General features: G+C 33.9%; 2 protein-coding genes across 2 annotated transcripts; both read right to left on the bottom strand.

Annotated features, from left to right (window-relative positions):
* Window positions 1-8,819: 8,819 nt before the first annotated feature.
* Window positions 8,820-11,436, bottom strand: LOC138318397 (uncharacterized). The gene is made up of 2 exons (XM_069260713.1): window positions 11,365-11,436; window positions 8,820-10,394 (listed from the first exon to the last, which is right to left on the bottom strand). The coding sequence occupies exons 1-2, from the start codon at window positions 11,365-11,367 to the stop codon at window positions 9,294-9,296; spliced, it is 1,104 nt and encodes a 367-aa protein (XP_069116814.1). The 5' UTR covers window positions 11,368-11,436; the 3' UTR covers window positions 8,820-9,293.
* Window positions 11,437-20,608: 9,172 nt separating this feature from the next.
* Window positions 20,609-25,789, bottom strand: LOC138318396 (uncharacterized). The gene is made up of 4 exons (XM_069260711.1): window positions 25,622-25,789; window positions 23,202-23,334; window positions 21,954-22,295; window positions 20,609-21,137 (listed from the first exon to the last, which is right to left on the bottom strand). Exons 1-4 carry the CDS (start codon window positions 25,673-25,675, stop codon window positions 21,127-21,129), a joined length of 540 nt encoding a protein of 179 aa, XP_069116812.1. The 5' UTR covers window positions 25,676-25,789; the 3' UTR covers window positions 20,609-21,126.
* Window positions 25,790-26,674: the final 885 nt, after the last annotated feature.

Below are 26,674 nucleotides of genomic sequence, written 5' to 3'. Positions count from 1 at the left end.
AGGAGTAAGATATCCAGTCCCTCGGAAAGACATAGCACCCCAAACCGTCACACCACCCCCACCAAACTTAACTGTAGGCACTACACACTCGTGATGTAATTGTTCATTCACTGTTCTTCTCACGTACGTTCTGCCATCTGTTTGGAAGAGAGTGAGTCTTGACTCATCAGTCCATAGAACTGTTGACCAGTCCACCCAGGTCCAATTTGCGTGATTCTGTGCAAATGCCAACCTCTTCTGACGATGGGTAACAGTTAAAAGTGGTTTTTTGGCAGCAACACAACCCTTCAACCCTGCATTGTGTAATCTTCTCCTCACTGTTGTATTTGATGCCACAACACCAGTTTGGATCCATTCGGTTCGAAGTTCAGGAACGGTCTCCTTACGATTTCTTAGACTGGCCCGGACTAGCAATCTGTCATCCCGATCCGTAGAAATACGTGGCCGACCAGAACGTTCCCGATCCTCGTAGTTACCCGTATCTTGGAATCTTTTAATAGCCCTGTACACGTTCTGTCTGTAACAAAAGAGAAATGGTCAAACTTTAAAACTGCATACCAAATTATGAATTGCAAAATCCTCAAAAGTTCCAAGGAAAACAATGATCACTTACCTGCTAGTTCCAAGTATCCTTGCAGTTTGTGCCGCCGGAACACCATTACAATGGTAAAAAACACACTGAAAACGGTCTTCTCTAGATAATCGCTGCATTTTGTTACATGAAATTTTTCATAATTAAATCATACTTTAAGAATAACAAAAATGATGACACATGGTGAGCAGTGATTAATTTTGTCATTTAAATTAAATTTCCATGGAAATACAGTCCATAAGTGAGTTTGCTTTACTATTTTTAGGCATTTGATAGGTCTGTATTAAATATGAAATAATTGAATTATTAATAAAAACACGTTTTAGGACTTAATTAGGACAATTATTTGTGTTAAAATACCAAAGTAGTATTACCCCCCTTTACTTCATTTAAAACAAATGACAAAAATATTCTATCCCCAATAATTTTGTCAAAAATAACTTTTATACAGAATTAAGAGAGTAGTAACAGAACTTTTGGAGGGCAGTATATATACTGATATAGGTTTTGCGAACCTTGAATATTGCGTATGGAAATATATAGTGATTTAGAGTCAAAAAGTTTCTGTTTTTCCCCGGGAATTGAGGTTTTTCTCCCAACACCTAAACCTAATGAATTCATTAACGAACAGGTCTGTTAAAGTAAAGTTATGAACTATTATGGGACTATCAAAAATGATTCATTAGAATATATCTTGGGTATAAGTACATAGTGTCTATGATATTATGCTTCTGAGACACAGGGTTACAAAAGAAGAGATACAAAAACACTCAAGCAAAAGTATACGCAACAGAAGGAAGGTGTTGGGTAAATATTTGTAGAAGTTGACATTGGGATGGATATACACAGGGACCCGAAAATTAGATGCTGTTTGTATATATTTGGATCTATACTGATGTAAGTTATTCCTCGACATGTAGGTGTTGTGTATATACAACCATGCGGCACAACGAGGTTTTAACGCGTCTAAGGACGATATATATGAATACTAAAGTTTCAAAATGCAAATAATACTAGTACAAAGCACCCCAAATTATGTAAACTAAATCATCGTTGCAATCCTTTACTTGTCATGACTATCAGACGCCATTGTCTGTACTCCCGGTCCAGCACATATTTCCGTTTTAGAATAATAAACGATAAAATGCTGACGAGAATGTTCCTGTCTGATCCGGAAGTTCGCCTCCTAGATTTCCAATCACAATAGCATGACGCAGTGACATATCCTGGCATTCCATGCCCAGGGGTGCATTTCTAAGTCGTTCGACCTTCAGTGTCCAGGGCAAACGGAACAAAGAAACAATCAAGATAAACAGTGTGTCGAACTATATAACACGGAAATAGGATGTTACAACAGAGCGTAATGTATCTTTTTCTTTCTGTGTTGCTGGTGTAAGACACAAATACAGGATGCTATCTTTCTGTTCTGTGAGTGCCAAGACAGAAATCAAGCTTAGGTATCCGATGAAATATTCACTGATCAGACGCACAGCGTGATAAACCCAACCTCCACTTCCTAAAGCAGAGAAACAAGCATCTTTTACGTAATTTTTTTTAAAGAGGTACAGAAACTTTATATTCGATCCCTTTTTTCTATATGTTCTGTGCCATATTTTTTAAATTGGAGCATTGCAGCAAATCTCCCAGAAAGTTGACCATCATATTTTTCATGAAGATCTATTCGGAAAGCCGATTGGGCTCATTTTGGTAGAAGAAAAAATCTCGTAATTATGCCTTATTACGCGTTATTACACGAAACTTTTGGCGTTATTAATGGCGGCACCCATATGAAAGATACGCTTCGAACATAGCCAAGTATTTTCGGTGTTAACAATAAAATTGATATAAAACTAAAACATAAATAATTTCGGAACACATTGAAATAAATATTCCATGTAGTTTTGTCCGATATACATAATCTCTGTCTTGTTTTCAACAAAGAAAATATTCCGGTCACAAATGAAAAATCTCGGGTCCGCCATCTTGGATCCAAGTGGTACGCTTCTGAAAACGAACCACTTGTACCGGACAGTTCTGCCAGTACGGCGCGTTCCATTTGAGATACAACAGATTCGTATCGATACAACTGGTATGAATCTGCAAATGGAACGCATTGTAATACTTTCAACAATCATGTGACATATATTGTGACGTCATGATATTTATAACGTCATATGCTGATCACCTTTTGAACGGTGTAATCTTACAGCTCGACGACCGCATGATTCATACAAGTGTTGGTGAGTAAAATCGGCTTCATCCATATTAAGACAGTAAGGTATGTTATGAATGATTTCTTTATTCTGAAAGGTTTTATTTTTTATCGAAACTTCTGTTGATCCAAATCCAAAAAAAAACAGAAAAATGGCTCCTTCAACAAGAAACCGGAAGTTGACTCGATCTTGTAAATCGATGCCCGGATCAGCTGATAAGTCCGTCAATTATCGGCCTACTAGTTCTTCGATGTGCACGCCGAAATCTTCAAGGGATGTGAAAAGTTCATCTAGTTCGTCTGATAGGTTGCGTCTGACTCGTTCAATATGCAAGAGACAGCATAGAAACGGAAATTGCTTCACACCGTCTTTCTCCATGGAAGACAGGACCACTGACAGGAGAAAATCGACTGGTTCGCACAACTCAACACGTTCAAATGGTCTTCGGCGGTGGAAAAATAAGGAAAATGTATCACGCGAAGACTGCTCTCCAAAATTTCATGAACTCCAGCAGTTATCAAATGTTCAAAATGGCAGTCTTCAGGAGGACTACATGCCATATGCAAGTAAGCAAGCACGTCAAAACAGTAGAACAAAAACGTGCAAAGTCTACGAAGACACATATATTTCTGTTCCAAAACCGTTCTCTTTAGAAAATTCTCCTTCAGGACAGAAATTGTATATAAAGTGTGCATCCACATCGGTTTCTAAGAGTAAAGCTGTCGTTGTTCTTCAAGACTTGTTCAAAGAAGATGAACAAACTGTCAATCATCACCGGGATTTCCCAGTTCATTCGGGTTTGAAGAATAACCAAAGGGCGATGTCTACTTGTAACAGTGGCACTCAACACGCTAAAAGTCTCAACATGGACTCATCTACTAAAACCAGTCGTCCATGTTGTCGATCACGGAAACAAGCCGCGAAGGAGTGCAACAGTAAGGCAGGACAACAGTACGTTCAGGCGCCCGATACAGGAAGACCACAGGATGACGGTAGTGAAGCTGCTCGTGAGTCGAACCCAGACGGCAATACAATGCCGCTAGATGGGCTACTTCAATATATAACTCCTAACGTCAGCAGCAGGAAAATGGTAACAGCGGCCGCTACGAAGATGTTCAGTCCTAAGCCAAGGCCGCTCAACTCTGTTGAGTTATCTGATAACAAATGCTCAATTCTGTAGAATAGTAACATCCCTAAAGATAGGCTAGGATAAATAACCGCAATGAAATCAAGCTATTGAATTGCTTATTTCACGTTTTTCTATTTAATGACTATATTAACATTGCATAGTCGTTTATAAACAAGAGAAAATACAATGACAGAACTATCAAGCATCACAACCATGCACACATTTCCTCATATAATCCATTATATTTTTTTTCTTTCTTATGACAAAAAGCCTTGGCGTCAATAACATTTCTCTCCATTATTTTGTGTTCATGATTTGTCGATCGATTGATAATTGTTCAATAAATATGTTAAAGGGACAATTCAGTCTAAGAGAACATTAAAATTTGTAAATATATCGGAAAAAACTAGTTCTAATGGAAATAAGATCAGTCGGTTTTCCTGTGATATGCATGAAATGCCCATGGGGTGACATGTGTGTGAAATGTTCAAACTCGCTCGCTGTCCGCCATTACACACTGTGGTCAAACTTCTTGTATGCCGAACCCTGTCCCTTGCTCGTAGAGTAATGCAATATTTGTCTAGAACTGCTCAAATCGCTCTGACGGTAGTGTGTTTACCTTGTTAGGTGAATTGTCTTGCCTAAAAATCCTTTTATCACCTTCTCAGTGGTTATGTAGTTCATTTGTTTAACGTGCGTGCCTTTGACTCGGGTATGGGTACAGCGTCCATATTGTACCTGCTTAATCGTATTGATCAACGATTTGATATTTGAACGATATTAATTAAAATACTTAACAATGTCGAGGAATTTGTCAATGTTTTACGTTATATATTTCATAAGAAATGTAGAACAATACATTTATGCTATATTTGGCTTCTTGGTTATGTAAAAGAATTAGCCTGAGTGAATTGTCTCTTTAAAGATGCTCCACCGCTGACAAACGACATTTTTTCTCTATTAAATACAGGAGCAGGCGATAAGTAATTTTCTTCGATTACAAAAGTTACTTCTACTTTACACCATTACCACCATTGAAAAGTTTGAGCTTCTCATTTCACTTCAAGACAAAAATATCAAAAATATTTTTTTTCATCCCGAAAAAATTCTGTGGCACTATATCCTATATGGAATGAAATACTGATTGCGCATGCACCAAAATCAAAATAAAATATTTCATATTATTTTTTATGTTAATTAGACATACATATACACGATTAAACGCCAATTATAGTTCAAATAATGAGTATCGTTTATGGTCCATCGGCGTTGGAGCATCTTTAAATGAAATATAAAAAGATGTATCTATATAAATAGAATTAAATTCATCGAACCCTAAAAAGTATCGTGTAATTACTAATTAGTATGGCTGTCTTAACAAAAACAACTGACTCATACTATACGTCTGAAGAGGATGGAATACTGGGCGGACATTGGGCGATGGAATTGGTATTTTTGGAACGTTACTGTGAATATCTGGTGTCGAATGGTTAAGGTGTTTATCACATAATAAAGAAAATCTTTTCGTGAAATATAACATTTGTGGGCGTGTTTTGTCGCTATTTGTCAGCTTCTACATCCTGTGTTTCAGTGTATGATGTGTAAATGGTGACAGCGTTTTACAAAATCCAGCCACTTTGCTAATTAGCGGTTGTCGCCATATTGAAAACTGATGCCGAGTTTCCTCACATTGCCGACCGCTCCGGTCCATCTTTTATGCACGTATAGAGCTATGTCTGTATAGAGAAATACTACACGATCTTATTAGTACTTTGTTTTGGTTAATTAAAACTCTATATATAGAATACTTTACCTAAAAGTATTCATAATAAAGAACGATTGGTCAGCTTAGCTAATTCTACCTAAAAATTAAGAAATGCACACAAATGACCTGTTAGATTGCTTTATGAAAAAACAATTATTCTTCACATTAAGATTTATAATATTTCAGTATTGAGGAACTACAATAGGACTTACCATTTATATTTGTCACAAAAATAAGTGATAAGGGATTTTAATTTTGCGAGCGTACATGTACATGTATGATGTTATATTTAATTCTTATTCCAGACAAGATATTTATATCAGAAGCATAACTAACTCTATACACAACTAAATATTTTAGAAATATACAGAGTAAAAAAAGTAAATAAATAAATGAAAAAAAACCACCCCAAAAAAACAACAACAAAAAACAAAAAAAAAACTAACAATTATTTACGGAGCCTTCGGTGTGGGTATTTGAGGATGTTATTGATACCCAAACACTTGACACGTACTACATATGTTACTGTATTTAGCAGAAGAAACACTTGGTGAAAAACAATTAAAATCGCCCAATGACTAATGCTTCAGTAGTAAAGTGTCAGACAATAACAATCCGTGATGCGCTAGCGTGAGTTTCGGTTTATGTGTCTGCCTATTGGTAACATATGATTGACAGATAATTATTCCGCTCGGAGTAGGTAAAACTAGCGGTGTGTCACCTACACGTGTCTGTCCATCACCCAAACTAAGTAATGACACATACTTCTATTCAGTCATACACTTTGTCCACAGGTAAAGATAGGTGTCGTGGAATAACTAAAAATAACGATTAAGACGATTTCAGCATTCTATTCATCAAACATTGATTTAATTATATTTGCTTTAGCAAAAAAACAATTTATGAATTTACTAGACACATGGTTAATTAAAATTAATATAAAAGTACCGAAATCAAAAGCATCAAGTGTGGTATCGTGTTAACAACAGATGGGTATTGGGTATAGTGATACCAACCTATCCCGCATTACTTACTCATGAAGGGAATATATTGATTGTTACATGGATTAATATGCATTTGGTACTTACTCAACATTGCATACACTTTTATTTAGTTTACTACGCAATCATTAGACGAATAAATAACAATATATCGTATCGCTAGGTATCTCACCCAAAATATTGATGACAAACGCCGCTTGTCGGTCATGGAAGTTGCCTTCAAGGTGTAACTTAGGTTCATTTAAGCTATGCCAAGAACGATAACTCGCATATATATAAGATACAATAATAGTCAAATGAGACGACTTACAGTCAAGTGTCTTAAGAAAGTATCATCATCATGAACTTAAATAAGTAATTTTGAACATATAAAAAAAGGCCGGTCCGTTACTCTTAAGCATTTATCTTAATGATATTTTTTCACTATCAAAAACATGAGCAGACGATTTAGTATTTTTCTTCAGTTACAAAAGTTACTTACTTTACACCATTACCACCATTGAAAAGTTTGAGCTTCTAATTTCCCTTCAAGTTAAAGTTACAAAAAATAATTAATTGCATCCCGAAAAAATTCCCTGCCACTATATCCTATATGGAATTAAGTACCGATTGCGCATGCACCAAAGGCAAAATAAATTATTTTATATAATTTTTTTGTGTTAATTAGACATATATATACACGATTAAACACCAATTATTGTTCAAGTGATTAATATCATTTATAAAAAAAGGCCGGTCCGTTACTCTTAAGCATTTATCTTAATAATTATGTTAGCTAATCATCGTGCTCTTCCTTATGGATGGGGCTAAGTGTCATATCTGGAACCTTAAACAAAATTGAGATATCGCAAAAAAGTTATTGTGATGTGTACTAAACTGCGTCATTGTCGAAATAATCATGAACGAATAAGGCGATACTGGCACCTACGGTTTACAATAAAGGATACAAACGAGGAATTTCGAAATTGTCAAAAATGACGTAATATTTGTGTGTAAAATATGTTGTTATGGTCACAAAAATACGACGCAATAATCACAAGGGCAAATAACTCTGTAAACTACAATAGCGGAGTAGCCTTTGACGGAACGAGGCCTAGTAGTGATGTGGATGCAAGAAAATGCATAAATAGAATATACCTTATTTCTCCATAAATACCAGTAGTATTTCATCTCGTGAGATGGAAACTCAGATATTTTTCACGAGTGTGAAGCCTCATGAGATGAAATATAACTGGTGTTCATAAAAAACAATGAATATCCTTTACATCTTTTGTTGTTTAATAATGTATAGACTGTATATATTAAATATCAAAGTTTCCACCTCACGCGATGAACTACAAATGGTATTTTTCAACAAACAGGGTATATTCTATTTACATTGTATTTCAATTTTTCGCTTCCATTCACAGAAGAATATCACTGCTATTCCGCCATTGTATTTCATAGTTATTTTGACTTGCATAACGTCATATTTCTACACAAAAAATATGACATTATTTTCGCGCACATGCACAAACTAATGACGTATCGCTTTTATGTTCACCGTAAAACCTTACATTGCACTGCGATAATTGTAATAAAACAACATATCTCTATCGCGTCATGTTTAAAAACATACCAAAATGAGAGAGAGAGAGAGAGAGAGGGGGAGGGGGGGGGAGTCAAAGTAAAGACGTTCGGGACGTTCTAAGGGAACGCAATGGAAAATTACGTGTAATTTGAAAATAAAATTTTCGACACATCTTGCAATTCATAATTCATTTGTAAGTTTTATGAGCATGGAATATGCGGTTAATCACCTCTAAGACAAATAGGCGTGATATTATAAGGATCATCAAAGATATACTGCACACGACATCATAAAGCGTTCATATCTTATAAATGGTTTCCTTTGGTATAACACCTGTAGTCATTCAGCCACACATCAAAGTAAAACGATCAATCAGAATCTCTAGACGCAGCAACTGACTCTATTTGTTAAATGAAGTTGTTTTTTTCGCATGTATTTGAAATGTGCATTTATCTGAACCAGTAAGAGTTTTCGTACTGAAAAAAAACTTCTTATTTTCGAATCCTGGATGCACCACCTAAGCAACAAATAACAAGGAAATATGACGAATAAGTGGGATCATGTGCATTTCTATTTATTTCACGTAAATTACATAAATTCACAAAGAAAATTATTACAAACCCTCCACGCTAAAATATGACATTCGATATGCTTTGCATACATTCACTATTGTCTTAAATTAAATTTTTTAATATTTAAATTTTTAAAATTACTTTTGTTTTGTTTTATAAATACTCTGTTTTAACAACATATAATATATTATCATATTGATTTTTTAGGATGTGTTTGTTTTGCAATAGGAAGATCGGATTAATTCCATTCTTCTTATTTTAGGATTTGAAGAATATATAGATGTGTAGATAATATACATTTAACACTTACGACATCTTAACGATATGTATCAGTGTGTATGATCTAAGAGGATTTACATGATATGTTGCGGCATAACCATATTCAAATTTTTACAAATCAAACACAAAAACATAAATAAGTTAATAAATAATCAGTAATTTTGATAACATTTTAATAACCACCAGAACTTCGCCTTTTTGTTGGTGTAAACGATGGTCTGGATATTCCCTTCGGATATGACATGCCTTGTCCCCAGGATCCCATAGACGACATGCGGTCCCTTCCGAATCCCTTAAATCCTCCCTTGAAGTAGCCTCTATTCATGCTCATTGGGCTATAGTATCCCTTTCCTCTCCATCCTTGTGATCCACTACTTCTCCAGCCACCCTTGTTCCATCCACCATTCATCATGCCTCCTTTATTCCATCCTCCTTTCATCATTCCTCCTTTATTCCATCCTCCTTTCATCATACCTCCTTTACTATATCCACCTTTCATCATTCCTCGTTTATTCCACCCTCCTTTTATCATCCCTCCCTTGCTCCATCCTCCTTTAGGGTAGCTGAGAGACGAACGAGACATCCCCCTACTCATTCCAATAAAACCGTCTTGGAATTTAGGATATCCTCTTTGTCTTGCAAAGCCCAGCATTCCCGAGTTGATTCCTGACTTCCCGATAGATGGAAACGATGATCCTCGGCTTTTCTTCGACATACTGATTCCTTTAGGATAACCTATACTTGAGGACATAACACCGCGTGATTTTCCCTTGCCAAACTTGCTTGACATTCCCATATTTTTCATTCCAAAGGACCCTGTGTCTCCTTTAGAGTTTCCTAATCCAAGAGTCGTGTCCACCATGAACCCTTGGTCCTTACTGAATGAATTGTCAATAACTCCGAGGCTATTGTCAAACCCACCAGATACACCACCAACACCGCCACCACCAATGAAAGGTTCTTGAGCGCCAATAAACTGGTCTTGTCCACCGACGAAAAATTGATCAGGCACTCCTCCATCGAAGAACTGATCTTGACTTCCGCCATCGAAGAACTGTTCAGAGTTCAGACCGCCAAAACGCTCACCAAACCCAAGATCACCTAAACCTCTGTCTCGGAATTCGGGTTCAATAGCCACAGTTGGCTCTGACTGCTGCCCGGAGAAGAAGCTGTCACAGCCTAACGGACCTGACATGCCTGGTTCACAAGGAAGAATGTGAAGACCGAACACCATTGACAACGAGCAAGCCGTGACGAAGAGGGAAAGAAGGGCCTAAAAACAGAAACACGAAAATAAAGGTACAGAAACACATGTAAATAAAGGAATCAGAGCTGGTAAGTTTGTGCAGTAAAAATGATGTCCCTACATCAAAGTTTTTATAGTTCATTTTTAGATAATCATGTTTTTGTTTTAACTGTTTTTGTACCGTGCACTGCTGATTGCATAACATTAGTTTGGAGTCAGTGTATGTTCTTTTTGTATGCTAGTAAAAGTATCACTGCTTGGACTTATTTCTTTAATCGTCATCACTGTTGGTAATAATTATATCTAGTGTTTGAAGTAAGCCTTTGATTTAAAAAAAGAAATATTTATTATCTTATGCTAACACTCAATACATAGATTGTCTCATAAGTCAGTAATGTAAACCATAATTTAGTAACTTGTTTGACAAAGTCTACCTATTCTTTCGACTAAGAAGAATTTATAAGAAAGAAGCATAGAAATAACAATAATTTTCCACGGCTCTGTCGTGGTAATAAATAAATGATTACGTAATTTCACAATTTAATTAAAAATACTAAATAACTAAATACCAGCTACTATGTACATGTTGTAAGAGAAATGTTGTAATTTTTGCAAAATATATAGAATCTAACATCTAAATATCACTCTTATTAATGTACATGTAATGTCTTCTTTTTATTCTATGTAGCTACATATGTGACTTTGTGATTAGGTAAACTCAGAGTTTTTATCCGAAAACCAAAACATCAACAAAATTGTTTATATTCATACACACAAGACTCTCACTAAATTAACCAATACTATTTTTTTCGTGATTAACGGTAAACAATTGTCGCATAATATTTTAGATTTTTAAAAAAAATATAGTAATCATTATTCCATTTAAATGTAATTTGTTTAGCTAATCTAAAACTACTGTTTAGAGTTAGAATACTATTTAGAATATGTTTTCGTGTTCAGATTTATTGTCCAATAATTATATACGATTAACACTTACCATAGTGATAGTTTGTGAGAGGTCCTATCCGGAGGTATATAGATCTCTGTTGTAAGCAAGTGCAAAACCGCCTTATATATGGACGTATGCGTAATGGTCAGTTTGTGCTGTGGTCAGTGGTGCATCAATGTTTAGTCACCTTCTCAGAATGTCCCCTACCGGAAGCACGAGCGAACATGACTCGGCGATAAAATAATCAGTAAAGACGGTAAAGCATTGTATATAAAGAATACAAGCGATGATCAGCTGTCGTTAAATGTCTCAGTTTAATTACCGGTGCATCTAGAAGTAAGTACCAGGTGTACCGTATAGGTACAATACACACCTGTGTATTTATGTTTACCTTATTTGTATTGTTTAGGTCGCATTATAGCTTTGAGCTTATGGGAAAAATCTCAAAATGTCCGATACGACAGTGGGCCAATGTCCAGTCTGGTAATAGGGCAGCATGCTGGGATACTTGACCGACCGTATACTGTTTTTTGACATTACTGTATGTTTATACATTCTTACCATCTCGTCTTTCTTTAGCTAAAATAGTCATATTGTCATTTATAATGTGGTCAAAGTTCTGTAGATGTTTAACATTAATTGTTAGTTTTGTTGTTCTAATAAAGAATGTAAATGGGTACACAAAAATGATGTGAATTTGTAGCTGCGTGTTAATATGATTTATGACTAGAATTGTATGTTGGTGTCTATTTAATAAAGTCATTATATATCAAAACAAATCTGGACAGTGCTTTGTAGGCTAATGTATGTTCTGTCGTACACTATCACCATTTGATAATACTTGCCAAACATTTTGTTCATATTCAGTCCATAATTCCTCCCATTTGATTTGTTTGAGTAGGTTGTGAAACCGCAGCAATTATACATTAAGTTTCATTTGAAGTTAAAACGCGTCATTAACCTGACGACATTTGAAACTGTGAATCTTCATTTAGAAGGAACAGGAAACCTGTATGACAGGTGTTTCAATGTACCCTCCGCTCACAATAAAATAAGGTCTCTTCACAGTTTTCCTTTCTGTATTATTTAAAGAAGTTGTGTCCAAAGGGGTTCTGAGAGGAAATGTTGCTGAAATAAATATCGAAGTATTATTATAATATTTGTTCAATCCACGTTGCCATGGCTATATGAAGACATCGAAGACGTCCTCTAATTAATTATCTTTAGTTTATCATTTCCATTTAAAAGGAACAAAGGGAGAATATATGTATATCAGTGTTTAGTTTTATATTAGTTTTAGTTTCGGTGGTAAATTTATATCATTCATTTGGTATGTTGGTGTTTAGGTGTAAGATGCAAAAGAATGAATTAACAACTGTTTCATACTGTTTTAGATATGAGAATACTATCAGTGTTAGATCAAATAAAAACTACTGTAAAGTCCCTATCCTTGGATTTCTTGTTAAGTTTTTTGTACAGGAAATAAAACCAAGACAATACGACTTTATAAAACGACAAAGGTTTTGCATTATGAGCGATTTTTTATTGGGCCGCATGAATCCGGTAAATCTGTGACCTCACCTGGTGTTCTGTTCTATCTATCATTCTGTGGTTTACCTATGGAATGTATGACCCGGCGTAGTAATTTATTGACAATAGCACTAATGTATTGTTCTTCTGACCTAATGAAGTTCCGGTCAGAGTAAACCTTGGATTCATAAAGATATCGTTTTGAAAGATAACGTAACATATTTCTAATTCCCTTTATTACAATTTTAAACTATTCTTTAACACAATATTAAATCAAACACAAGCATAAATTATAGTCATGTATTATTTTAAACTTTAATGCTAGCATTTTTTTTAAATATTAAAATGATGCACACGTACAATTAAAACATATCAGTTTTTACATTAGAATTGACTACAGCCAACAATCTAGTATACATTTTAAAACAATGGCGCCAACCAGACATCGGTGCTTTAACACTCCAGTATTTTCATTTATATTGAGTTTATCAGATATCACGCAGTATATCACGAAAATGATAGAAAACATAAATACTTTTGACACATATCGCTTCACAGTAATTATCATATGTGTAGTAAGTGTGTAGAACCATCACGTATTTGAGGTTGAAATTATATTATATTGTTTGTGAGAGTTTTATGCAGTTGAAATTGGATTGTGTTTTCATAAAATCTTAAGATTTAACTTTTTTTTCAAATTCTTCTATACACAATTATTAAGATGCAACTTTAATTTTATTAATTCATGGATTCTGCATTCATGATTTTGTCATATTAATTATTTTTTTTATCAAAAAATCACAAAAATATCTGACAAGGACGTTAAAGAAGAAATCAACATTTTATGTCATTATAACACAGGGATAAGCATACTACAATTGTAATAAGTCTGTAGGAGGGTGATACCGCGGTGGTTCTTACTTCCCATAACATATTGGTTGTATCGGATACGATTAGATCTTACGGATAAGAAATATTGATGTATCCATCCATTTCTGATGGATTCGCCATCATTATCAATTTTTAAAATCAGAATACAAAAAATGTACATATTTACTTGTACAAAAACAAACTTCAGACCAGCTGCTCACTATATGTTTTATATCATCGGTAACTAGTAGCCACTCTATTTAGGTATTTCTTCGTTCAATTATTCGTCAGTGACGCTTAATTGTAACTACAGTATAATGGGAGTAGGCCAAATTGATAAACAAAATGTCTACACTAAGCTTAAGTTTGAGGAGGGGGGGGGGGCGAAAATTATTTTTCTATTATAGAGTGTGTTTCAACATCGAATTCTCGCCGTTAATGCAAACTAGTTTTATATTTCAAAAGGCTGTCAGGATGTTGATTGAGTCTGTAGACTCCTGCCGGTGTGGACAACGCACCAGATTATCTCCATATCGGTGACGTTGCACACGAAATGTGGCTATTTGACAACAGTTAACATTGACCTTTCTGAACTGACTACAGGTTTTTATGTTTATATATTATACCTGAATATACGGCCCGTCAATATAATATACCACACAACTGACCCGGTAGCGATGGTTTATTGCATTTTGTCTTGAGTTTACTCCCGATATTAAAGGAAATTTAATAATCGAGTCCTGTGTGACAATCAGAGAGGTGTAATACATATAATATTCACATCAACTGATAGACACCCTATGATGCCAAGATGAATACTCTAGCGCATAAAAATTATTTTCCTATGATAATTTCAGTATGTAACCTATTCACATTTCGTAACGAATGTGAAATAGAAAATAGACCGTTTGGCCCAGTAACATGGATTCCAAGGATCGTAATAAAAAATCCCAAGATCGTGTAATCAGAGGTCCATACCTAGTTCATAATCGAATAAATCTGACAAGACATCTGTATTTTGGCACGGCTTATCAAACAATCGTAATTTTTTGCGCAATATATTTCGATAATGACAGAAAACATAAATATCATAGACATATACATCGTAATTCGTTATATGCTTTGAGACTGTGTACTGCATGTATATGGTAATTAGATTTTTTGTGCTTGGTTTATAATGTTAAAAGGTTGTTTTGTATCTCTTAAAAAACTTTTATCGCACTCTACACGGTGTTTGTATATTTTCATTGTGTTCATGTTGAAATCTTTTTCTGCGCCTCAGATTTATTTCTTTACGATTATCGATTTGATAGTTTTGATTTATTGCTAATATCTAAACTAATGTTTAGAGCCTACAATGTACATGTAGCCATTAATTTATTTATGACCAGAGAAACGTTTTATGATTATATGGCATTGCTATGGACAAAAGTGCGAAATTGTTGTCCAGCGAAAATAACCGGTTACACAGTATATCATCAATTACTATTTGTTTCCATACTTAATCTGATTAAGTTTTTGATACCTTTTTAAAAATTGTTGTCATTATCGTGATGTCACGATAGCAAAAAAAATTATCCCTCGATAAAATGAATGAAAACGTTAATTTAAACGTGTTTTATTTACACGAATTCACACAGATTGTAAACAATTTGTTTCATATCCCCAAGATGTAAAAAAGTGACATCAATACTTAAATGATTGCCACAGGGCAAGGTATATAATTTCAATGATTAGCGAGAAGATGTAATTGAAAGGAGACGCCAAGATCACATAACTGAAAAAATCGGGAAATTTGGATATATCAATTTATGGAGCTGCTGTATCAGTTATATTTTCAATGCAGTCGTCTAGCAATAAATATTTGTTGAAAATGAAATAAAAACAATTATTTGCCAAATGGTATTGAATCTTACGATGGTAGTGGTAGTATTGATACAATATCACCAGGCCTCAAGATCATGAAACAATCTTAAGTAAAACAGTCTTAAGTTTAGACTTAGCCAATCACAAATGACGTTATAAAACGTTACGTCATTTTTGATTGGCTAAGCAAAAACTTAAGTCTTAAGTCCCGGGAACAAATTATAGAATAGTTCACAATCGAATAAATCTGACAAAACAAGTGTTTTATGATACGTGTAATATAAGGTTCACCAGTTTTGAGCAATATATTTCGCTAATGACAGAATACATTAATATCTAAGGTACAGGTGTTTTTCTAGTAATTCATAGTGCGACTCTATTCTAAGTGTAACCATACGATTCTTGTGTAAGCATAAGAAACCATTCAATATACTGAAATGGTTTAACTTGAATTCTAATCTTAAAATCAATTTATCTTCGTTCGGCTTCCTTTGTTAATATGTAATTAAGCGTTTGTTATTAATCGTATATAAAGAGTTGAATTAATGATGAGCATTGAATTTTAATCACTGTACTCATTTATTCAGATATGTTCTTTTGAAGAACCATCTTTTTCTGAGCATTGTAAATAAAGTAAGACATAATTAAATGCTTAAAAAACATAGATCGATAATCGTCATAGATAAAGTGAAGCTTGTTTGATAAATATGCAGTATTTTTTCACAAAAAAAATCAAAACTGCATTTAAATATCAAAAATAATAATACATGTATATATTCCTTTCGTAGAAGGACTCTCACACAAATTCCATTTTCATAGTTTTATTATTTAAACAAGCTTACATCTCTCTCTTTATTACAAACCATACATCCACATCCATTCAATATAAACAAACGCAATAAAAACGTATTTTTGTTGTTATGTGATATTTTGTTTAGAGTTAGCTCCCCTCAACTAATGTTCAATAAATTTCAACTATTTTCCCCGATTAATATGCGAATCAAATGTTTAATTGGTCGGTAAATTATCGAAACTATCTCATCGATTAGTTTATATGGACGTTAATTATGAATTAAGTGTTGAAAAATGTCCAGAAATAAACTTACGTGTACATTATTTTGCTTGTAGAGGATGCCAGCTTAAATAATGAGCCTTCTTATTTCAATGATTTACTATTACTAGTATTTGGTATTACTAGTATTAAAAAGAGAAAAATACCTTTTGAAATTCAATGCTCATTAAGTGAAACATTTATTTTAATAACCAAAATGTGATGTGAGATGGTCAAATAGATAAGTATAATATCAATATATATGATTTGAGAAAAGGGGAAATGTATGTTAAATGTTGATATAAGTGAAATGTAAATTGTTTATCAATGTTATGAATCATTACATTAGTTTATGTATGAATACAATTAAACATTTAAACAATCAAAGGAAAACGATCTTTATAGCTAGGTAGTTTATTAACAAGTCAACGTTTGTCGAAATTGACTATCTTGGACCCCAAGATAGTGGTCACTATAAGTAGGTAGTTATTACACAGAGGTGGGCAATCATATAGTTTTTACTGTTCTAAACATTATCAGATAGTATGAGCATCACACGTCCTGACAAGGAATTCCGATTGACACATTCAAACAATAGATTTTAGTTATTTTATTGTTTTATCCCTATAGATAAACCAATAATTCACCGTAATAATCAACATTGACTTCTAGTGTATCGTAAAATGTAAAAACTTAAAATATCCAAGTATCTCGGTTATTGTTGAGACCGTTTGTGACTGATTTACCAAATTAACATTTACGAAATGACACGGTAGTGATCATTGGTAACCATAACCGATACGGTCGCCGTTTTGTTATTTCCATCTGACACATTGATTGCGCTTTCGACATGTGGGAAATCGTAAATAATGCGTTTATTGACCGACAATTTTCTTTGTACAAATATTGACTTTTATGATGAACTTTATTAATTATACTATATCCCCTCTTTTAGCTCTGAATGTTTTTATCCATGCCAGTAATATTCTGCAGAACGCTATGTACTTTAGTGTTAGTACGGTTTTCGTGAGAACTACGTTATTCGTAATGTCACATAACCGCGTCGGATTATGTGGCTGTGTCATTGCATCTTGTATTCATGGTCACTGTCTGTATGCTATTATTTAGGTAAGATGTTTTGCCCCATAATGTTGTTTAGCTATGTTAATCGTTATGCGAAGTGTCGGCTATCATTAAGATTATATTTGGAAAGCTATTTGTTTTATTCTGAAAATAGATTTGGTTTATCTTAATTTTAAGCTCATAAATGACAGTGTGTTATATATCATTCTGTTTGGTTTTCGAAAAATGACAGATATCATTTTCCATTTACATATATTTGAGGGAGTCAATTCATACGTCACTCATATATGGAAAATTAATCATTGAATATTTTGTACCACTTATCAACGGTATGTATCTCTTTACTTAGTAACTGTGTTTGCACCTAGTTCGTTTCTTAATGATACTTTCACAGTCCTCAGTGTGATCCAAGGAACTTCGAGAATATTGTACACTGTACAACACAATACGATAAACCGTTGCGACGAAGATGTCTTTCTATTTTGAATTTTCGGACCTTTCGTATTCGCTAAATCAACACCTATCTACCTTTGGGTGACTTAAACGTAAGTAATTGTCTATTGTATTATATGATATATATATATATATATATATATATTTATTCTAGTTACATCAACATACTACTGGTTTTATGTATGTTCGTTCATTCTTATTTTCATATCAAAGAACGATAATTGATAGTTGATAAATGACACCTGTATCTTTTAAACGCAACATTAAAAAATAATGTGTTATGATATATTATACAGCTTTAGGCACTTAATTCAAAGACGGAAGAAATAAGGAAATTGAAATTGTTGAAAGCATTCTTCAATATCGAAGTTTTCCACTATTTGAAGTAATTGAAGCGTAACAGTGGGAGATGCGAGTGTGAACGGTAAGGTAAGTGATAGTTGAAAGATAACTCAAATTTGTTCTTTTTCATTGCTCCAAATTCCAGACAGCAGTGTGATAATATATAACCTTTCCAGAAGGTAAAGATGGGATTCTGCATATGATTTTTTTTTTAAATTTCCGTTGTATTGCCAACATGTCTATTATAAACTGATCATGTAACTCAAATCTAAGATTTTAAAAGATTTCCTTCTTTCAACTAATTATTTCAAATCGATAAAAATGCAAACTGATTGGTAGTTAATTACTTTACTTCAAGGTCGCGGGTTTGGTTTTGGCACAGAACAAACGACATAAAAACGAAATTTGCTTTATTCCGCTGGCTTAAATGTAGTCTTTTGTTATGTCCCCTGAAGGTATTTAAATTGTAACACTGATGAATTCATGTGAAATATGCCATTAGTTTACACTTATTAGAATCGCATATTATGAGTTAATAATTTAATTTTGCTTGTTTGAGCATTTTCGTTGACTTAAAAATTACTTTATCATTCCATACGGGAAAAATGGCATCACCGTTTGTAACGTCGCTTCTGATTGTCTGAGATGACGGCGTGATGATTTCAATGACAAAAGAGTCCTAAAATGAATTTTGAATATTGAAGATATTATCTTTAGTAAATTGAATTATAAGGATTAATTTGAATAGGTCATTTATGTAATGGATATATAAAACAAAAATCTGACTGTACTCTCATATTTAGAATACACTCAGATCCCCATAACATACAAATCTAAGTGAATCATTCAATAGGTTAACTTAATTGGAAAAAAAAGTTTCTTGATTCGTTTCACTCTTAGCATCATTACTACAAATTTTCTCTATCATCACGAACCTATCTAAGGACGGAAACACTGATTTTGTCAATCTTATCATCCATGTGAAATGGTTATAATAAAACAGGTTCCACGTGTCGTTATCTACTTACAAATATTGCTATGAAATTCATATCTCTTTGTTAACAGACAGTGTCTATACTCTCTCTCCAAAATATGAGAAAGCCTACATATATGTATTTGGTTAGCAATAAAACACACGTATAAGCTTCATTTATTTCAGGATTAATTTGTAAATTTTCATGTTATGGAGATATTACACAAAAATCTGAGTCTACTGTAAGTGATTTGTGCGATTTATGAAGAGAGTACACTCAGACTTTTGTGTTACATCTCCATAACATAAAATATATTCAAAATAATCCTCAGAGGAAAAAAACCATCGTGTTTCCCTAGGACGCGTGCCCCTATTATGACCATCCGTCTTTCACACGGAGTCATCTTCCCTTTCGAATGCACAACAATGACAGACAAAGCATACAAAAAATGTTTTACTCATGGCAAATTTAAGTAATATTTAACCCAGAGTAGCGAATCGTGAATTTGCGGTATAATACACAATTTATTTACCCTCAGATGTAATATTTCTCTCGGGCAAGCTCTCGGGACATTTTACACCTTCGGGTAAATTAACCTTCATATCACACTGCCACCACGGCCATAAATGCATATGAATTAATTTACTGAAGATAATATTTATAGAATTACAGGTTCATTGTGGGACTCTTTTTCTATGAAATCATTACGCAATTGTCAATCAGAAGCTTTAAAGGCAGATAAAGTAAATTTTTAAGCCAATGAGAATGTTTATTACAAGCAAAATTGAATTATTAAGCTTTAATCCATTTGTTATCGACACAATTTGAAACTGACAATTACTCTCTGAAATCAATCGATAACACAAAAACTATAAGCAATAAAATTTATGATGAACAAAATCTTTAGAATTTTTAAATGTTGGCCTAAAACAATGAGTTGCAAGTACGTACTATATTATGTAAGTTGTTCCCAACCTTTAAGCTGATTTTAAGACGGTGGTCAGTATTAAGCAAATGTTTGCGTTGTTTTAGATGTAATAAAAAAGTGACAACTGTGCAGAGAGTCTATTTATGAAACGAAATACATAATATATTATAATAACCAGATAAAACTATACATAAGAACATTACAACATTTTTATTAATACAAATAAATACATTATATAAAAATAATAAAATTACAATAAAATAATATATCAATGGGATATTAAATAAGCATGTATATACTACATGTCACAAATATATGAGTGATGGGTTCACCGAAAATGCCTGTCGCTTAAAAGTACATTCAGAAAAAGTTCAATACATTAATCAGATAAATAGGTAACATATTTCTTTTTTCTTCATCATTTCTTTAGACTTTTTGAGACAGAGACTTACGGTGAAGGTGGGAAAGAGTATTTGTTCTTCAAGTTTAACTTAAATACCTTGAAGTTCTGTAATTATGTGAACTGCATTGCACTAACGAATTTAAAACATACAAAAAGATATTTGATCTTGGATAATACATTAAAAGTTTAATGTCCGTCTTTATTTAATAACTCGATTCGAAGTCAATGCAGCAGATGGTGGTCCTGGGGATACTGGAAGATAAACCGGGATGAACTGGTCACAGGTTTTCAGCCAATACATAACAGCTGTCTATAATAATCCTGTAAAAGAACAACACACAATTTAGTTACCAATTTACTACAAACAAGAGGGTGAATACTTTATTGCAAAGGTAATACAATGTGTGCACGCCAACTTGTTCTTTAATGTATCAACTGAACGCTAATGGGGCCTTGTTAATTTTAAATTAGTATGTTTGAAATAGTATGCTCATAACTAATATACATGTAGATTATGAAATTTATTTCAGTCGTTTACAGTGCCCATATAAAATATTGTATGATATTCACGCTATTTCGTTTTTGGAACAAAAAGAATAATAAACACTTTCGATATACTATGAAGATGTATCCCTCATCTAAAATGTATTTTGTATTATTTTAGATTATAACTTCAAATTTGTATCTATAAATTAGATTCAATTGGTGTTGTTGGATGTTGGATCGAATCAAATGATCATATGACAGATGTAAACAACATTTACAGATACTGAACTGAGAATATTAAATCTAAACTTTCTTGAAGTTCAAAAGACAGATTATATAAGCGAAGAAAAAATACGCGGACAGCGACAAAAGGGAAAACTGATTGATGTATTACTTCTATACATTTGGCAATGGAATAGTCTTAGAAAAGTTAATCATATGAATGAAATGCGGAATGACTATATTTTTGGATGACTTTTTCATTCTAATCGTTATATCGAACTGTTGTCGTGTATGAATGGTAATAGATAATAGCATAACGTCGATAACTGTAAAACATTACTTAACCTTTTATTGTAGGGACGAGACGTGTATTTATAAACGGGTAACTTATGCCAACGAAAAGGTTTAAAATAAGCACATGCTACCTACCTAGTAACTTAAGTGTCCTGTATTGCGATCCTATATCACTGGACAGAATGTTACGTGATGATAGACCGCTTGATGCAAGACCACTGGATACCAGACCACTGGACATCAGACCACTGGACAACAGACCACTGGACAGGAGACCACGTGACGACAGACCTAGGGAAGATATGCTGCTTGGTACCAGACCACGTGGGAGGATTCGACCGGAGGATCCCCTGTTAATTATTATAGGGTTGTTGGCACGGATGGTATAAAATTTAACCTCGGGAGAGTCTTTTACTTCACTCAAATCTTTTCTGTCTGGTGTATCAGGTCTGTCCGGTCTGTCGATTAAACTTGACACTGAAAAGTAAAGAAAAAGAAAGTTGTTAGTTGTATTTAATATATATTCCATAACTTCCAATTATCAAATGATTAAATGAACAGTTTGCTACGGAGATATGTAATTGTGTGATTTATTCTTTTACAGTATTGTTGTTGGGGGAACTATTTTCTGCATTATTTTTTTTATAATTTCTTACCATTCAATGTTATGTTATGTTGTATGGAAAATACTGCAAATCACTTTATGTTATACAAAAGACGTAATAAAGTTAATCGCGTAACATTTGCATTCCCGTTCGCGAAAGCGCGCAAAAACAAATCTCGTGAAAATGAAATAGTGTATAATGTAATACGTGTACATCATTCATTGTATAACAATGGTATACAAACAGAGAAACAGAGAGCAGCAAGAGCGTGTATTTTGTGAAGGATCTTCTATGAAAATATAAACTTTATTTATTTTTATATCGATTTAGACAACTCATACAACTTATGTAAATCACTGTCATTGTAAAGCTTCTTTTTAGAAACAGAAATATTTGAAAAGTATCTAAAAGTACTTCATCGTCGATATATTTTTAGTACTGAAAAGTAGGAAATAATTTAATTACTGGATAAAAGGATATGTTTCTAGCCAAATATTGTAATACTTAAGTCATTGTCATCTTTTAAATGTAATAATAGAGTTAGATTTTATCAAAATACTTGTAGAACCATAAAGATATTTTCTTTGAAATCAACAAAGCCTATCTTTGTTACACAGCGCATTTGGAATTTGTACATATGCAGTGTGTATGTTGTAAGTATGCATTTTAAAATCAACAAAAATAAATGTAAATTTTCGCCATACATAAATATGGGAACTATGCTCATTAAAACCATCCTAGTATTTCCTGTGATATAACTGATGTTTATGGTACTCACATAATAACCTTTGCAGATCTAAACCTGATGAGCGACCACGGAGCAGTTGGCTAAGAGCTGATGACGTCGATACAAGGACGACAATACACACCAATATACTCCTTACCGCCATGGCGTCTAGGTTACGTCTGTCCTGCAATATAATGACATAAAGCATACATCAAGTGGTCAGATTTAGCCGTAGTGACAACGCAGCCGAGTGATCACAAGTGTACAGGCCTATACGTATTTATCATACTGGCTTCTGACATATTACGAAAACACACCGGATATATTTACTGCCGTTTTATTACACTGTTTACAATTGATTTTATATCTATATATATCTCCGTCCTTGGTGGTTTATGACAATAAGCATTGGCTTTATCACGGTGGAGGTCAAAGAGTCGCCTTTAGTTGGGAAATACCAAATTTGTCGCAGAAAGAGAACTCTATGTCTCATGAATTAAATTTAAATTTAAATGTTTTAAATTTCATGAGTAATATTACTATATGATATAATTTGATTTGTTACAGTTATTTCTACAAGTTTGAGGTTATTTTAACAATTAAAATAAGGTAATCGCACAATTTAACGTCCTATGAACAGCCATGGTCATGTAAGGACGGCCTTATGCAGCGTGTACCATGTCTGAAGTGCGACGTGCGTATTTTTGGAGACTGCGATATATTTGTGTTGTGTCTTCTTGTATAGTGGAGCTGTGTCCCTTTTTATAGTGCTATATCACTGAAGCATGCAGCCAAAGACATGCATCCTACACGGTCACATTATACTGGCAACGGGCGAACCAATCATCCTACTCCCTGTATTCTGAACGTTAAGCAAGAGCAAAAACTAACGTTTTTATAGATTTGGCGTATCAAACAAAGACAGAACTCATAGCCTACCTCAAATGGGCGAGCGCTAAACAACAGGTCAAAAGTGAGGCGATGTCAAGGGGGACGTTAGAAAGAACAAAGTCAGTTAGGAAGAAGCGAAATGATCATAAATTTAGTTACCTTTTACGATCATGCTATACAGGGGACCTACCTACAGGGACGTAAATTCACGGAAATATCAGCCTAATTAGTACCTCACCGATTTTTTAAAATAAATTATAACCATTATTATCAATATCGTTTGCGTTTATCACGTCAAAGTCAAAAGCGAAAGGACATTCGTTTTTTGTCTATGATTTTATAAACACAAACAATATTAAGATATAATGCTTAAATATTACGCGACATACATGTAACGCAACACATAAGTGATCCTTTATTAATCACACGCATTGATACTATGATGTATTTGTCTTTTTTCTGCGATTACCTTACATAATGCAAACTATTTCGACCTCATCACGCTATTTACACAAGTTATTTACCTTAAAACTGTTTCTTGTTTTGTGTATTGCCGCATAGTTACTTATTTCTTATGTATATATTTTTTAAATAATATCATATTTTGTATTCTATAAGTTTTAAAAAAGATGCTTATTATTTCATACATCTTTTGTCAATCTAATTGATTGATATACATTGCTGACATCGCTTCATCAATAAGGTAACTTCAATAGTGACATTGTCATTATATTATACAATACATTGACAACATAAGTTTCCGGTAAGTGGAAATAAAGTGATACAAAACACTTGTGTAATGCTCACGGGTTAAAACTTTCTTAATTTTTTACAAAATCAAAATTTCAGTTTTTTCACGCACAATCATTGGAAATAAATAGCAAGTATTTCACTCTCCTAAAATAATATCGTATTAGGTTTAGCCTTTTGTTGCTGTCTCTGTATGCCGCAACCAATTATGCACCTGTACTATCTTATTTTGCAGTTCATGTCTCCATTTCATTCAATAAGAAGCAAATCATCCTTCATTGAAAGAAATGGTACATCATGACTATGTTTCTTTACATTTTTTCACACATTAATCTATAAGAAGCGTGTAGTGGAGCCATATCATATTTTGTTATCTACTTCGACTAAAAAATGCGGTTGAATATAGACAATAGACGCGCGTTCAATGAAGAGTGCAATGACAATTTATGTATTTCCGGAAAAAAGTACTTACAAAAATAAATTTTATGTCTTTAAAACTTATAAGTCGTGTCAGTTACTTTATCCAACACTTGGTTAAACTAACATTCAAATTAAACACTGAAAATGGGAATATTTTCTTTTTCCAATACATGTATGTATTTTCGCAAATATCAAAATATCAGTCACGGATTTTTTTGCATTTAGGTTGCGCACTTTCCAAATGTCACAATTGGTACATGTATATTAACTTGCACAATCCCGCTGTTATATAATCCAAATCAGACTCGCACTGCTATGAGTAAGAATCATCTGTAAACAAAAAAAATTGCAGAATTATGATAACAGAAAACATAAGCATGAATAATATCTAAGTAAGTCAATGAGCTTACCTGGTACTGAGTAAGTGATCCGGATCGGTACTGGACGTGGTATGAACCAAACATTATATATATACACTCACATCCGTCCCACGGATTTTAATGTCTCTGTTTATTGGCCGCCTTCGCACCCTTCAGACCTTGTAGGCGGCCTTGTATTCTTTCGTTAGTGTCATGTTTATACACTGTTTGTTGCCAAAGCCTCCGGTTTCCCCATGGAAGGTACTAACTAATTGACTGAAGCTATAAATCATGTGGCTCAGCAATGTTGTGCACTCATATCAGTATTATAGCATCAAAAGCGGATCTGTCAAATTACTGTATATGTTCTTTATTGTGTATTGTTATCTTAGAAGTACATTGACGCTTGTATGGTTTTGCATCTCATGCATACGCAACATACTATTTTTAGATTTAGCCACCGGGAAAATGAATATCATGAATAGCAAATTTAACGTTTAATATAATTCATTACATTCCGATGTTTCTAGTCCGAGTTCCTTACATCCTCGATATTCCAGGGGTTCCGATAACTTACGATCTCTACACCCCTGGACTATATCATAGTGAAATTGAAGGCAGCTCAGCGGAAAATGTTTGACCAATCACAGGCCACGAAATATTTCCTTTGAAGACTACAGAGAGAGAGCGACGTCTAACATCAGAGCCACACAGTCAACCACAGTGTACCGTTATACGGCTCTTTTGATGTACATCAAATGACTAAATTACCTGTTCTGTTCTGTTGCCTCCAATTTTACTATGAGATAGTCAAGGGGTGTAGCACTGAAGCATGCCGCCGAAGACACCAAGCAACACACCCCACCCGGTCACATTATGACAACGGGCGAACCAGTCGTCCCACTCCCTGAATGCTGAGCGCTAAGCAGGAGCAGAAACTACCATTTTTATAGACTCTGGTGTGTCTCGGCCAGGGGACAGAACCCAGAGCCTTCCTCACAGGGGCGAACGCTCAACCCAAGAACTGAAAACATAGCAACATCGGTTTTGGAATGTTATCTTGATTATAATAGGATCACGCAAGAAATAAAGAAACGTTGCTTA

The sequence above is a fragment of the Argopecten irradians genome, chromosome 3 (genome assembly GCF_041381155.1).
Source record: "Argopecten irradians isolate NY chromosome 3, Ai_NY, whole genome shotgun sequence".
NCBI lineage: Eukaryota > Metazoa > Mollusca > Bivalvia > Pectinida > Pectinidae > Argopecten > Argopecten irradians.
This window is presented reverse-complemented; position numbering and strand designations above follow the sequence as displayed.

What these genes read in the sequence shown, in the direction of transcription:
- LOC138318396 (XM_069260711.1), bottom strand. Translation starts at nt 25,675, where the DNA reads ATGTTTGGTTCATACCACGTCCAGTACCGATCCGGATCACTTACTCAG. An exon ending in GATCACTTACTCAGTACCAG is followed by an intron (nt 23,335 to 25,621) that starts GTAAGCTCATTG and finishes ATTATATTGCAG; the next exon opens with GACAGACGTAACCTAGACGC. An exon ending in AGATCTGCAAAGGTTATTAT is followed by an intron (nt 22,296 to 23,201) that starts GTGAGTACCATA and finishes TTTACTTTTCAG; the next exon opens with TGTCAAGTTTAATCGACAGA.